The following is a 16,656-nucleotide window of genomic DNA, read 5'->3' on the forward strand; positions in this document are numbered from 1 at the left end:
AAGATCTTACATTCAATAGGCAAACATTTAAATTAAATTAGAACTGCACCTCATAATATCTGCAACTCTTTCAACTTTGTTCTGACGCAATCGTGTGTATTCTTCACTAACTTTATCACTACAGACAAAAGCACTACGTCGATATTGACCAGTAAAGTACAAACTATTTAAATTTTTCACTCTGCTCATTGCAACATACATTTGACCAGCATTGAACTTTCTTTGCCTTTCAAGGTCAAAACTAACGACTACAGAATCCAAAGTCAATCCTTGAACTTTGTGCACTGTACAAGCATAAGCTAGCTTAAGAGGAAATTGTGTCCGAGAAATAATAGGTGAAGTGTACGGGTTTTTTTTGTCAAAGGGAAAATTTACCTCACTCTTTTCAATGGGAACAGTTTCAGTGGCCTTAGCATATTGGTCTTTACTTTGAGCTTTTATTCCAGCCGTTTCATCGTCTAGTTTAACATAAATTAGCTCTGCTTTATTGTTTCTGAATTTTACATCAGTGACAGTTCCAAGTTGACCATTGATCAACCTATCCTCTATATCAATATTACTAATTAGCATTACTCTTGCCCCTATTTTCAAATCAAATAGAACTGATAAGCCACCTGTATCGTTAAGTGGCAGGTTCTTAACCTTGGTAATTTGAGATTCAGTAAAATCCCTTGGATAAACGTCAATAGCTTCTACATTTATTGTTTCCGAGGGCAGAGTATCTAATCTTTGAATATTGTGAAGATGGACTGAAGCATTTTCTGCAAACAAATGCAATGATTCTATTGGATAATCAGGATGTTCTCGTGTTATCAGTCTAGATTTAATCATACTTTCATCATTACTATCCAATTCACCTACTCTTACATTGTTCAAGAGATCAATGAAGTCATTTAGGGAATTCTCCTTTACGCATTATCATGACTTTTGAAAATAAAATTCTTTGAGCCACTAAAATTCTTTCCAGCTTTCGTATATCATTTAGATTATCTGGGAGATAAAAAATTTGAAGCTTGTTAGAAACAGACTGACATGGGATTTCACCCTTCATTAGTTTACTATGACAGGTTGTACATACATAGAAGTTACCATCAAAGGAAGTTACAGGATTTAAATTTTCTATTTCTTCAAAGTTAATTAATGAGTACTTTTGCTCATCAAAACCTATCACAGATCTTTTAAACATGCTGCGGTTACACATTACACAAATGTAAGAAGGACCCTCTTGTTTTTTCTGTCTGAAGTTCTCAACTCTTTTTCCTACATGAAGTTTCTTGTTAGCTTTGTAAATTTTTCTCTTTCTTTCTTTTTCATTTTCATGGTTTTTTGATCCTTTGTTCAGTTCTCGTTGCATGCGTTTTGATGCTTTTTCATTTTCATGTTTTTCTGATCCTTTATTCAGTTCTCGTCGCATGCGTTTTGATGCTTTTTCACTTTCATGTTTTTCTGATCCTTTATTCAGTTTCCGTTGCATGCGTTTTGATGCTTTTTCATTTTCATGTTTTTCTGATCCCTTATTCAGTTCTCGTCCCATACGTTTTGATGCTTTTTCATTTTCATGTTTTTCTGATCCATTATTCAATTCTCGTCGTATGCGTTTTGATTTTTTTTCTTTTTCATGCTTTTCAGTACCTTTCATTTTTTCACGATACCTCTTAACAGAAGCATTTATTTGTCTGCGTGAGACTTTTGTTAAAATTGTACCTTCTATATCTTTCTCATTGTGAAAATCAGTTTTTAGATAAATGATGTTAAAAAGATTGGTATTACTATACTCTGACCTTATATATCGCTTAATTTCTTGTGTACTGTCAAATTTTAAAAGAACTGAAGTTCCAATGCCCCCTTCAACTTGATGACCATAAGAATCTCTACTATGTGGATCAAAAAGAAAATACTTTTTGTTGTAGTGCATTACAGCTAGGCAATTTCCAGCTATTACTAAAACTGCACCAGAATGCTGCATTAGGAGTTCTTCCTGAACAAAATTCACTGCAATATTACCAGTCTCAAAAAAGCCTTCAAAAATGTTGAAATTTAGTGCACAAGTGCTATCTCCTATATCAATGGTCTTGGAAAACTGTTCAATGTATGGGGACTGCCCTGTAATACCCAACTTTTTAAAATTCAAATCACCTTGTTCTAAAACGTAATCCAAATCATGAGTTTCCCATAGTGATAGTTTTCTAAACTTAGCATAGCAAATGGCAAAAAAACAATTCGAGGAACATTGTATACCCGCAGTCTGACCAAATTTACTGTTGCCCTGATGAAATGAACCTTGAACACTTGGACCAGGGTTGAGTTCTATATCACCTGATAGTAAAAGCGTGTAATTTACTTTGAAAAAAATAAGGTTCGCATCTCCCATTACATTGGGATATTGAACAAAAATTCCATTTCTTGAAAGATTAAGAAAATCTAAAGGTGTGTTAAGCTCAGTTAGCTCAAACGATTTTGGAATTGCAAAACATAGCAGGGTAAAAAGTGTTATAAAACGAACAGGTCTAAGAAGTTTCGAGAATGCATTATTGGAAAAGTCGGAACCAACAGTAATAGATTTAGCAATACATTTCACGTTTTTTTGAGCTGTAAAAGCAAAGCTTCCTATGCGTGCACGATATAATGCAATAGATATCATCTTCAAGCACAAACACAGATAAACTGGCTAACTGAGTTATGGTATAAAAGTATCTAGTAAAAAGTATTAGTATTAGTATAAATAAAATATATATTTTCTTCAAAAATATACTTGTAAAAGTTTTGTTTTCTTTGTATTTGTTAACTGACAATGCAGTTGAATTTTTAAGAGCTGTCGATACGTACAAGCTCGATCGGTCGCAGGCACAGGATGACAACCTGCCCTGGCCACGGGTTGCCTCAATCAGATTCAGTGGCCGAGAACCGCGCATAAATCCGAAGGGCGGGAAAAAAAACCACAATCAGATTCACTGCAGTGAACGAATCTGAGAATGGCAAAAAAAAAAATCTCAATCACAAAAAAGTGTAGGCAAAAAAGGTGCTTCAAACAGATCCTTTAGATAAATAAATCTATGTGGACCTGGCAAAGCAAAGTTGAAAGGTTTATACTTACTATGTCTTCTTGATGGATAAGATTTTGGATTGTTAATCAGCTTAAAAAGTATTGCTTTAAATGAATTGGAATTGCACAGCTACAAGAAATAGCCCACACTTGAAAAATATGGGCTTCACGTTGTACGTACAGATAGTTTCTTATGACGAAAAAATATCTGTGCGCTTGAAACAGTGGAGCTAATGATACAACTTATAATAACTCATTCATTAACTTATTATCTCTACAATATCAGGCCAGTATCAAAAAACGCGCGAAATCTCTACAATATCAGGCCCAGTATCAAAAAACGCGCGAAAAGGGTCGTGGTTACACGAACTTGTGAGTTACCTAACATTATTATTTCAACTAAGCTTAGTGAGTCCGTCCACTGTATGAAACACTTTCGTTTTCTAAATTTTTTATTACACCGCCGCCGCCGCCGCCGCGAAAGGCTATCGTAATACTTTCGCTAGGCGAAATTAAAAAAACGTGTAACTTACAATTTATAAGCAGGAATCAATGTCAAGAAAATATAATCCATCTGTTTATGTTGTTCTTCCACACAAAACCTTGGAGACTGTGACATCACTGCAATGCTCTATAGGTAAAGCAATGTTGAATAAAAGGAAAGAAATTAAAAGTCAAGTAATGCAGCTTAACCCTAGGCTTTTAGGAGCGGTTAAAAACCAGGGGCTATTAGAACTCATTTACTTTTGATCTTACAGTAGTTACTCTTTTTAATGAAAAAAGGTACACAAGATCCTTGTTATGAGCAAAAGTTTGAAATTTCCGCTAAGCTATTGTAAACTAACAACAGTTGCCTGAGTTTAAAATGTTTTATGTTACCCTTAACCCTTAGACCACGAGGGACACGTATATGCGTCCAAGACAAGCCAAAATATCAAGCCTCAGACTTGAGGCTATAGCTCCTGGTCACTTGATTTAAAGGGGCATAAACCCGATGTTTTAGAAAGAGTATATAAATAGCTTTCCAATGGTACCAAGGAACCGGTCAATTTTCAGTAAAGTTGTTAATTCATATTTCAATTATGACATCCCCTTCTCACACACCAACTGGGACCCCTTCCCACTGGAAAAATTGGTGAAAATATCGTCACCAGTGGAAGAATTATACTCTAATTTTTGTCTCCGTTGAAAACAATCAGACAAGCAAATCCTCCTTGCAAAATATTTTCCCCACTGAATTTTCTGGCTCAAAACAATGGAATTCAAATCCCCAGCCTTTAAAAAAGTAAGAATATCAATCCCCATTGAGTTTTGGTTCTTTTATTTTTAACACCACTGGCTGAAAAATCCCACCGGGTCTGTTGGATGGGGGTATTATCCACTTTGTAGTGACATTGTGTAGACAATAGGATGGTCTCGTTCAAAAAAGATTTTTTTTTGTTTCTGCGCAGATTTATTTTATAATAAATTGCATTGTACTTACTTTCATCATATGATCTATGAAATGATAATTCTTTCTACGCCATTCTTCAGTTTGATAAACGAAATTCCCTTCCGAGCTATTATCATGTCTCAGCATTTTCAGGGTTAAATTAAGGTATTGCATTATAACATTGAAATGTTGGATGCTACTTGGTGAGATGTTATAATGCTGATGGACAAGCGTAATATCAGCATCCATCAATTCATAAGTCATATCTTCTTCGTCCTAGAAAGAAAATCAAATTGTTTTCAGCACCCCCATCAGGGATTGGGTGCTAAGGCAAAATGGTTGCCGGGTATGTGATAGTCTTAAGGGCCCCTTTTTCACACTCTCGAAAGTCCTTCAAAATGTATAACCATTCAATAACCGACCTCTGTAAGGGTTCCAAAATCAAAAATCGGCTCCCTCAAAGGGTCATAAATTCTTGAAATTTAGACGAAAATTTTGGCTGAAGTTTTCTAAACTCAGTCTCTCTAAGGGTCGATTTTCAAACTTTGGCTTGGACATACCCGTCATCTCGCACACTTGATAACCCCCGGTTCATTACCACTTCCATCTAAAGAAGCTTATTGACACCCCCGTGTCATAGACACGTTGGGATTTAGTAAGCGCTACTGGATAATTTGGCCAAAATTATGTCCCCAATGGGAAAATTACTCTACAATTCCATTGGGAAATTGACTTTGGTTATTTTTTACTTTGAAAATACACTCCAAAACAATCCCTACTAAATTTTTGGACTTTGGAACAATAGAGTTTCTATCCCCCTTGAGATTTTGAGAGAAATTTTCATCTCCACTGCGGGAAAAACTCTCACCGGGGCAGTGAGATATGTATCTTGTCTATTGCTCATGGATATTCTAATTGAAATTGTGACAAGTACGCATTTTATTTTCAAGAACACCCAATTTTTTTGAAGTTTTTAATAGGGTAAGAACACCACCATCATTTGGCAACAGAACCTAAAAATGCCATTTTTAGAGGATTTTACCATTGTATGGCTAATTTTTATCCAGCAAAAGCTAATTGGTTTAACAAAAATGGCAGATTTTTGCTTTAAGGTGTATTGCATGTTAGATTTTTTGGCTGGGATTTGATCCAGACCTAAGAATATTGTCAGAATATTTCAGAATGATTTTTCACCACAAAAAGCTAAGAATATCCATGGTGGATTGAAAAAAACACCGTTCTTATAATAAAGAAAGCGTGTAACATAAAAGGGATTGGGTCGAGTATACCAGGGTTGAATAATGATGTAACTATAGACTTAAAAATGAAAATAACTGAGCCTCGTCAAAGATTTACTGGCTTTAAAGGTTTTATTTTTACATAAGTATTCCCGTTTCATATCAGACACATATTTCATATTAGGACAGTGACTTCCTATTGTTAGATAATGCTGATATAAGCAAAAAAACTGCTTTTCTTTTCCTCTTTCTGACCAATCTTGCTCCACATCTGTGTTAATCCAATGTGAAAAAGCTTGTGAATTAAAATTGATGAATAAGCAAACGATATCACTCTTTTCTTTAAAGGGACATTACAGTAGTAAAATGAAAACATTGCGCGAACCACGTGTCATTAAAGAGAACAATGAAAATCACGTGTCCAAAACAAACTTGTAAAACAATTGAACAATAAAAATTAGCCATATTTGGTTTGATTTTTTATTTTGACATGTCACATTTGTTTTGATTTTGTATCCGCTGCATACAGTTTGTTTACAAATTTCGCAAGTACTGTTGTGTCCCTTTAAACAAAACCTTTGAAGGTATAGATAGATTGTATACTGTACCGTTAGAAGCTTAGGAAATCCATCTATAGTACATCCACAATCTGGAAGGTTGTCCCATAATGGCTCACTAGTGTAATTGAACTTTGTGCAACTCCTTGACACTTTACCTAAAATTTTCAACAAGAAGTAAGTAAGTAAGTATATTTATATAGTGGCTGTCGGCGGAACCGGGAGTGAGGGAATCTATCCCCTTTTCTATTTGCGCTAGACCTGGAAGATGTAATGCTGAGGTGGAGCGCCACACCTACTCTCAGCTCCCAGTAACTTACCGCCTAGATCAGATTACCCAATCTTAGCTTCAACAAGAAATATGAGAGTTAATACTCTTAAACAATCTAGTGTCCCAGAAAGATTCCCAAAAAAAAATTCTGTACAACACCACAAAGGACCTTAAAGAAATTGCAGAAATTTTCCATTACACAATCCTCTTGCTGAAAATGCATAAAATCATTTCTAGCCTCGTTTTAAAAAGATTTATCGCTAATATGGTTTAACGTTATGCATTAGACATAGGGTCTCCTTTTGTATAGAGACAGATAACGGTCATTTAGGAAAAAAAACGATTTTAACCCTATTCATACTAGGCTTTTAGGGGCGGTTTAGAACTAGGGGAGGGGGCTTTTCCTGTACCATCTCTTAACTTTTGATCTATATAGTTTTTTTGAATGGATGAAATTCGACACACAAGATCCTTGTCATGCAAGTTAACTTTTGACAAAATAATTTTTTTGATGACGTCACTCATCATGACAAAAGTGAATAAAAATCGAAAATTTCCTTTGTTCTATTTTTGAAGCCTTCGGATGTTCTTAACTTTTTGAGTTTCAAGCCTAAAAATGCTCTTAACATGTTCTTCTTTTCACCCCTTTCTGAATATTTTTGTCCATATTCCGAAAAGTTCAGGTGATTTTAGCACCTGCCTTTAAGCCTTAAAATATTCCTAACTTGTTCTTAACATTTTGGCCATCGAAGCCTTATGTTCTTATATAGTTTGGTCCTATTATAAAAACCGTGTATCTGACATAAGAAATAATTTTGTACTGGACACGGCGATCTTTAATCGGATTTATCGAATTCAAAAAATGCTCAGTTTTGGTTGTGAAGAAAAATTAATGAAGTTTAAAAATAGGATTTTTCCTTTATCCTATACAGAACAATAAAACGGATATCCAGTGAAAATTTCAGAGCACTACTCTTTCCTGATCGGGAATTATTCCAATTCCGATTTCGAGGGAGCTTACGCGGGATATGGCGGGATTTTGAGGGATCTAAAATCAAACATTTCCAAACCCGATTTTGAGCAGCCTTCATTAAAACAAATTTCTGTGTTTAAATTGTACACATAAGGAACAGCACTTATTACAAAAATTGACTTTCGATTTCCCCGATTTTTAAACATCACTCGAAAAATGGTATACGAGATTTATGATTTGTTTTTGATTTATGATTTATTTTTGATTTATTTTTGATTTATGATTTATTTTTGATTTATTTTTGATTTTTTTTGATTTATGATTTATTTTTGATTTATTTTTGATTTATTGATTTATTTTTGATTTATTTTTGATTTATTTTTGATTTATTTTTAATTTATAAAATTGTGTACGAGATTTATTTTAGTGATTTGCCCCTCGCTCTAAAGATCGCAGTGGGAAATGTATCAAATTTTATGACACCTTACTGTCAGAGATGTCATCATGGCCAAGGTGTGAAAATTTCTAGGTGTCAAAAACTATTTCCTTTTGAAGTAAAGTAGAAGTTAGGAATTTATAGAAAATTTCATGTCTAAAGCTTTCTTATTTCAGGAGTTATTAACATAACCACGAACAGAAAAAGCCACCCCCTAGTGCGAATAGGGTTAATGTTGTAACATGGCGGAACTTTCTCATTCCTGGGGAGACTTACCTTTTTTCACTTTATGATGGAAAAAGACACGCTTTAATTTGTTAGGCGGTCGCAGTATCAGTGCCGTTCTGTGTTTTTTATACGCAGTTTGTACGCAGCAATAAAAAAATCACTTTTGTAGATATGCCCGTAGCGAGTACCTCACCAAAAACCGGAATTTTTCATTCCGCTTCTTAGTGAGTTCCACTTTAAAGATTTTCGAAAAATAGAAGCCATTTAAGTGTTTTGACGCAAATTCGATTTTTTTGCTACTGCAAGAGCTTCGAAAGTTTAAAGTGACGTCAAAAAATCGAATGTTTGGGGCCCAAAAACTTAGACTCAAAACATTCGAAAAAGTCGCAAAGTGGAATAGACGTTAATTGCGTAGAAAAAACGCAGAAAAAAGCAGAAAGATCACGAAGATGCGTCAAGAACGTTTCCCAGGGGATGAGAAGGTTCAGCCATCCTATGGTATATCTTTGTTTTTCCATAAATCAATTTCGTCCCAATCTGTGCCCGCAAAAAATACGGGCAGCAGTAAAAAACTATCCCCGCTAGCACAAAATGTTCTCTCGACGTTCATTTAATGTTCACAACGTCCATATAACGTTCGATGAACGTTGGAACAACGTTGTGTGCTAGAGCTGGGATAGCAGTAAAAGAGAAATCGGTGAAACCACTCATTACCTTTCAATCCGTATTGTGAAAAATTTGTGGCTAAAATTGGGATCTGATCACATTGGGTTTCGAAATTTTCTCCCGCACCAACTGATTTCCATAGCACTTCAAAGTTATCATATACATATGGACAATAATCTAAAAATTGAATTGAAATTCAAGAATCAATACAGAATAAATCCCGAATTGATTTGAAGTTTTAAGTAGCATGTAAAAAAATGCACGAATCCTATGAAATAGGCTGATAAAGACTGTATCATCGATTTCAAAGCCCCGAAGTGGCTAGATCCGAAACGCCTGGATGAGAGATCAAACCACTTGTGTCCCATCTTAAGCACGTGTCATGCGTGGTTTTCACACAATATTTCTAAATGTGCGGCAAATTTAAGACTTCACATTTTGGTCCAGCGCGCAGCAGAATGGACCTTTAAAAAGCAACTGATCGAAAAGATTTTGTCTTTGTCGGGGCCTGTGCGAGCAATAAATTAACAAGTCCATGCTAAACCAACCACCGATCTAGAATTTTTGCCCCGCCTACCCGCGCGATGTTTGACCTATGTTTTGGATCGAGTCAAATTAGAGTCAAATTTCCCGGTTAGATTAAAGGGTTGTTTCAGGTAGCGTCAGGTAGGGTTAGGGCTAGGGTTGGGGATGGGAGTTAATCCCTGGTTAGGGTTTTTGCCCCCGGGTAGAGTTTGGAGTAAATACCATGTTTATAAGAAACTTTGAACTCCTCAATGCAGTTGTGACTCGATGGTCGAGTGGTTAAGGCGCTGGCGTTCCAATCATATGTAGTGGGTTCGAATCCCATCGGCGGCAAAAGTTTCGAAATTTCGGGAAATGCATCAGAAAGTTTTAAAACTTAGCAATTTGAAGAAAGTGTTAAAGAATAGAAGCTCAGAGTGAAGGATGGGAAGGAAATTTTTTTACGTCACTTAAGGAACCCGGTACGAACGACATTCGGTTATTACCACGTCAGCTGGACCTTCACGCCGCTCCGGCTTCTTGTTATTGCTTAAAAAAGATTGAAGATTCCTCTCTAGCCCCTTCGGGATTTCAAACTCATCAATGGACCGTGTTCTCTTACATGCAAGGCAGTCCTGCTCATCTTCACCGTTAATACAGTTTTGTTTTCCATCGCAAAGTTGGTCTTTCCAAATCAATTGATCTGTGGAATTACATGATACCAAAGCAGAGCCATACTCCTTCATATAATCAAACCGATCTAAGAAAGATTATGACATCCTATTACATTAGCCAGGTTTGGTCACTGACCTTTGTATCCCTGGACCAAGTTAGAGTCGATATTTTTCGTGGATAGCCCAGTAATCTAGGACTTTTAGACAGTCTTTCGATTGTTTTCACGGGGTCCACGGCCAGAGCCGGCTGGGCTATCTATGAACTGAACGGAACATTAGAAGGAGCGGGGATTCGAACCGCGAATCCCTGGTTTGAGACGCTGACGCCTTTGACCAAAAATCTTTGATCGGAGTTTTTTGGAAATTGGTACCCTAATGGCGGCACTACTCAATAGCGGTGAAAACGCATCGAGAGCGCTAGATCTACTTTTTCTGGAATACTTTTGATGATGTAGCACCACTAGACGTTAATTTTTAACATTGTAATGGCTTCTTCTCGGGTACCAATTCCAAAAAAAACTCCGAACAAAGATGGCGGATATAGCTTGGTCCAGGGATATATAAAGGTCAGTGGCTTTGGTTAAGTGGCGTATTTTTCCGCCATCTTAAAAGAAAACTTTTGATTTGAGGCGATTCCTCGTGTAGTATCCCTATCTCACTATCGAAATAATTATATCTTATTGGCTGAAAAGTATATCACGTGACAATTTATACCTGGGCACATTGAATCGCAATCAGATTTTCGGAGTTCAGGAAGGCTGCCACACCATGTTTTATCAATCAACGTGTAAGACGGGCGTTCTCCTATTTGTGAGCAATTCAATTGGCAGTAATCTGTTTTCCAATCATAAATTCCAGTGCAAGAAGCCAGTGCTGGATTTCTACTGCAAACTAAAAAAATAATGACAAAATGCTAAATGAATGCTATTTAACCAAACCTTCGTAAGATCTTGTTAATAGAGCTTTCCTCTCGCTCAATATTGTTAAGATAAAATAACTTTTCACCGTTTAGTCCTTGACTACACTGAGTATCAGAGACCAAGTTTTCAAAGATTATATCAACCTCTGACGACTAAGTGTAGAAATTCTATCACACATGTGTCAATAATCACTGTATAGAGAATCAAAGATGCTCCCTTACAAGGTGTGGAATCCCTAAGTTGTAAGGTCAATTATCCTTTGTTGTTAAGAGATTACCCATTGTTCTGATTTTCATTTTGAGTCTCTGTTAGAATCTTAGGGATCAAAAAATATTCTGTACTTTTAGAAATAAAATATGATCTGGTCTGTAATTTTTCAAAGATTCAGAGGAAGGAATACAAGATGGCGGCCGCACTCATGAGCCCCGGCGAGCCATTTTGAGTGAGGGGGCCAACATTTTGGAAAAAAAAGTCGCCCACCATGGTTGGGCGACGAAGAAAATATTTTTCACTTTTTACACCCTCAAAACACCTTAAAACGATATCTAATTGGGGAGAATAATAGTTTTTGTGGTTTGATTTGGTCTCAAAGCCAAATTTATTGGGCAAAAAGAGCTACCACACAACCTAGCCAAATTGGTTACCCTGCTTTATAGACCAACCTGTTGTCTCTATCGCTGACTTTATTTTAAAAGCGTTGATGTTATTTTTGAGTTGTGTTTTCAACGACGCGAATAAAAATATCAACTTTGAACTTAATCCAAGATCTTGGATTGTCGTCATGGTTACTTTTCTTTGCTTTGATTGGGCGCTGAATAGAATTGCTATTCACCGTGACAGGTCGGAACATGATTTCGGCGTGGGGATGTATAGAAAGTAAAATTTGTTTCATAGTTTGAGTCTTTTAAGAAAATTTATAAAATTTTCGGATGGTGTTTTCCGCCATGGACTTGAAACTTAGCAGAAATGTTCTCTAGCATAAAAGGAATTAATTGAAAAAAAATTGGGTTTATGGCGTCATCATAAAGACAGTGACGGCATTTTCACATTTACCGCTGATGTCCAGTGAAAAAAGTACCCTCTACTAAAATTGCATTTAAAGTTTAGCTGTTAAAGATTTTTCAATTCTGTTTTGATTTTCTAAAAGCCAAAAAAAATATCTTTAACAAATTTGCTAGTTATTAAACATACCAATACAATTTGCGTTTAAAATCTGTGCAAAAAGTATTTTTTCAGAAATGAATGACGCCATTTTTAAAGACATCATCATTTTTTAAAAGATTTTCAGGATTTTCTGAAACATCTTATAGATACTTAAAAGCTGTCAAAAATTGAAGTCAATTGGATAACTACATCAAAAGTTAAGCTAATTTTAAGATTTTGAGATTTTACAGGGTTTTAGCTGGATTTTATGACATGACTACACAAAAAAATTAAAAAAAAAACTTTTTAAAACCTGATCTAGTAAATGTATGATGGTAAAATTTGGTATACATGTTGCTAGTAAGATTATAAAAAAAGTCAAAATTTTCAGGGCGTTGAAAAAGTTTTTCAGTGAGCTATTAGCAAAAAGGCGCCAGGGTGGTGGAAGACAGCTCCTGATTAAAATAAGGTTAAGAACATGCAAAAGCTTAAAAAATTTTATATGTTTTTTTATCTAAAAGCCTGTATACTGTTCCCTCTATTACTTTTTGCTTTATTTCTACAATGTCTGAACTAGTTGTCTAGCTTGCTTGACTACCTTAAAGCACACTTACATATTTTGATGTCATTGTTTTGTTCTAAAGCCTTGCACTCCTCTGCATTAGTGCACGTGTGCGAAAAACCAAAATTCAATATATCCGGGAATGTTCCAATAGTGTAGAAGCCTGTTGATTTGCATTGTATTTCTCCCATAAAGCAAACACAACTGGCACATCCCATTATGTTGTAAATTTGAACAGGACTCGTTTTTCCATGTTTTAATATTTGTCCATTGTAAAGGCAATCTGAAAAAAGAATAATTAAAGCTTGGATTTTAAGAATACATAGACGATGCTATCGTCCATTTTAGAGGGTCAGTAAACGCGGGAATATATATATACGCGCAGAGTCAGGGCGTCAGGGCGGTTTACGGGAACAAACGTAAACATCTCCGCCACTGTTTACTCTGCCCCGAACTAAACTCATTTTTAAATTTATTCCCTTTTTCAGTGATAATGTGCTAGACGATAGGATCGTCTAAAGAATACATAAATTTGATCACACTCTTTTTGGTCCAGCGCGTAGCAGAATGGACCTTTAAAAAGCAACTGATCGAAAAGATTTTGTCTTTGTCGGGGCCTGTGCGCGCAATCAATTAACAAGTCCAGGCTAAACCAACCGCCGATCTAGAATTTTTGCCCCGCCGACCCGCGCGATGTTTGACCTATGTTTTGGATTGAATTGGTAGTAGAGTCAAATTTCTCGGTTAGATTAAAGGGTTGTTTCAGGTAGGGTTAGGGCTAGGGTTGGGGATGGGAGTTAACCCCTGGTTAGGGTTTTAGCTCCCGGGTAGAGTTTGGAGTAAATACCATGTTTATAAGGAACTTTGAACTCCTCAATGCAGTTGTGACTCGATGGTCGAGTGGTTAAGGCGCTGGCGTTCTAATCATAGGTGCTTTGTATATAGTGGGTTCGAATCCCATCAGTGACAAAAGTTTCGAAATTTCGGGAAATGCATCAAAAACTTTTAAAACTTAACAATACAAAGAAAGTGTCAAAGAATAGAAGCTCAGAGTGGAGGATGGGAAGGAAATTTTTTTTCGTCACTTAAGGAACCCGGTACGAACGACATTCGGTTATTGCCACGTCAGCTGGACCTTCACGCCGCTCCGGCTTCTTGTTCTTCTATAAGAACAATGAGGCTAAAAAATGCCAAAAAAATAAGAAAATTCTTGATATTCATGACGTAATTTTTCATACGAAAACACCCAAAAAACAACGGGCGTTTGCCACCAGTTTTGAATTTAAACAATGAAACTGGTGGCAAACGCCCCGTGTTTTTCGTGTGTTTCCGAATAAGAATATGAATTTCTTTACCTTTTTCATAGAACTGTTCTTTATAATCTTGCACGGTACAGCGATCGCACTTGATAAGAAAAAGATAACTCTCAATAAACTCAAATTTTGTACAGGTCACGTGACTTTTTAAGCAGTCACACGAGACACCTTCACTTGTGATCCAGCTGCCTTCAGGTTTTTGGATGCCAGTTGCAGGGTCTGTGCAACCATCATCACAAGAAATATAGGGAATTTGATATTTGATGTAATTGTCACACGACAAGCCTTCACACATAGTAGAATTGTGATAACGGCATTTGATACTCCCCTCAAGCGTACATTGACATGAAATACAATCGTCAGATAGTGCAAGAGTAAGGGATTGACCAGACGACACGATTTGAGATGAATTGGATGGGTTTTCACAGTACGAACAATCTGTCTCCACAGGTAAACTTGTACAATTCTCACATAGAGTTTGCAATCTGCTTCTGTGAAAGACAAGTGATAATTGTGTAGTAAGTATATTCATCTTGGGGCTCTCGGTGGAGCCGGTAGTGAGATTTGTGATAGACCTCTGGGAGTTTGAATGCCGAGATGGAGCACCTACACCTACTCTCAGCTCCCAATATAAGCTGTTGCCATTCGCTGATATGGCGAAACTCAAAAATGACGAACAATAAAAACAATGGCGAGCCTGAATTTGTTGAATTTTAAGCAAATTGAGAGTATTAAACCTAAAAAATTGTTGAAAATTAAATACGGTATATTAAAACCTAAATGAATATGTTTTGACTTAAAGTGTCAAAAAAGAAAAACTTTGGAAACTTTGCTTATCGATCCTAAATTTACGGCCAAAAAAAATTCAAAAGGTTATCATTGGTTCTTTTTTGAATAGCACCCTTCGAAGGAGTGGATTTACCCACTCTCAAAAAGAAAAAAACGTACAATATGGTGTTACTTACTCAGTAGGGCCTTTATACCACTTATAGCATGATACTTCCTCAGTTGTCTCGTTGCATGTACAATATGTACATTGAGATATAATGTGGGTGTTCCTGTGGTGAAACTCCACATCATCAATCTTACAATATGTACCTGAATGAAAAATGAAAAATGAAGAAACGGGTGTTTGAATCAATATTTAATAAAAAACGAACGAACGAACGAACGAACGAACGAACGAACGAACGAACGAACGAACGACGAACGAACGAACGAACGAACGAACGACCGAACGAACGAACGAACGAACGAACGAACGAACGAACGAACGAACGAACGAACGAACGAACGAACGAAACGAACGAACGAACGAACGAACGAACGAACGAACGAACGAAACGAACGAACGAACGAACGAACGAACGAACGAACGAACGAACGAACGAACGAACGAACGAACGAACGAACGAACGAAAACGAACGAACGAACGAACGAACGAACGAACGAACGAAGAAGAACGAACGAACGAACGAACGACGAACGAACGAACGAACGAACGAACGAACGAACGAACGAACGAACGAACGAACGAACGAACGAACGACTTTATTTTCTCTTGTTTTCGGTAGGGGAATGATCAAAGACTTTTAATAACCAAACTTTCTGAACTACTTTGCATTCGGGATGCACGGTCGAGTTTCCCACCTGTGCTGTTATCGTTTATTTCACATAGGATAGCACTTTTGGCTTTGACTAGTGCTAGGTATTGGTGATAGCTTACAACCAACATTGTCTAATATGGTCAATATCTACCACTGGTAAAAATTACAAGTCAAAAGCTCCGGTAGTTCCTGAGTTTCCACTGGTCGACGTGAATTTTTACAGACTGTTTTGCGAAGTATTTGACACTTGGTCACTTTTTTTTGACAAACAATCTTTCATTAAGAAACTTATCAGTCAAACCGGTCAAAATTTTAAGGTCAATCTTGTGTTTATAAGGGCTGGCCTCAAGGACCTCTAGAAGGTTTTCTACCATACTAAGAAAAATAAGAGAATACTTAAAGGGTTGATTCTTTTTGCAAATCCTTTAAGGGTCTTTTCACTTTTCAGTCTCTTTAAGGATCACTATTTACACCATTGAGTTTCAAGCCCGAAGGGCTAGAAGCGAAACTTTAACCTTTCTCAGGCAAGAGAAATTGAAGCTACTTATTTCCCATCCAAAACGCGCCATAATCATGACGACGGATTGTATCTAACGGTTCTTTTGTTTTTGAGGACTTCATTTTTTGAAATCTAGCGATAGGCTTTAGTTTCAATCTGGCGTTTGTGTAAAAATAATAAGTGCTTTCATTTCCCATCCAGGAGTCTCGCCTCTAGCCCTTCGGGCTTGAAACTCAATGATTTACACTAATACTTCGTTTCTTTTCAAGAGAAAATAAGGAAGATGTCCTTACCTGGTATAAAAGCTCTTGCAAAAACCAGAGGCATTCCGATCGATAATAAAGTGAAGATAATCGCAATCATCCCTGGTGCCATCGTGGCTTCAAATGAGTGCTTTAGAAGAATGACTAGCTAACTCGTCTATCTTTTATAGGGAATTGTCAGTTTATGAAAGTGTATGGTATTTATAATCCTTATAAGGCAATCAGCATGCATTTGCCATCGTTGTTTTTGAACGTGTTTAATGTCTTGTACCACTGTTCAATAATTATGTGGCATTTTTTATTACGCTTGTTTGGTACATAGA

General features: G+C 36.5%; 1 protein-coding gene across 1 annotated transcript in view; it reads right to left on the reverse strand.

The window, feature by feature from the left end:
* Positions 1–16,457, reverse strand: part of LOC136797575 (uncharacterized) — a 23,494-nt gene extending 7,037 nt beyond the window's left edge. Inside the window, exons 1-10 of the mRNA XM_067054161.1 lie at positions 16,364–16,457; positions 14,929–15,061; positions 14,003–14,454; positions 12,700–12,930; positions 10,737–10,913; positions 9,971–10,108; positions 8,893–9,021; positions 6,322–6,428; positions 4,527–4,751; positions 3,577–3,674 (exon numbers count right to left, since the gene is read on the reverse strand). Coding sequence (XP_066910262.1) covers positions 3,577–3,674; positions 4,527–4,751; positions 6,322–6,428; positions 8,893–9,021; positions 9,971–10,108; positions 10,737–10,913; positions 12,700–12,930; positions 14,003–14,454; positions 14,929–15,061; positions 16,364–16,445 — 1,772 coding nt within the window. The 5' untranslated portion in view covers positions 16,446–16,457. The remainder of the gene's footprint in view (positions 1–3,576; positions 3,675–4,526; positions 4,752–6,321; positions 6,429–8,892; positions 9,022–9,970; positions 10,109–10,736; positions 10,914–12,699; positions 12,931–14,002; positions 14,455–14,928; positions 15,062–16,363) is intronic.
* Between the last annotated feature and the right edge of the window lie 199 nt (positions 16,458–16,656).

Source organism: Clytia hemisphaerica, unplaced genomic scaffold, assembly GCF_902728285.1.
Source record: "Clytia hemisphaerica strain Z4C2 unplaced genomic scaffold, Clytia hemisphaerica genome assembly, whole genome shotgun sequence".
Lineage (NCBI taxonomy): Eukaryota > Metazoa > Cnidaria > Hydrozoa > Leptothecata > Clytiidae > Clytia > Clytia hemisphaerica.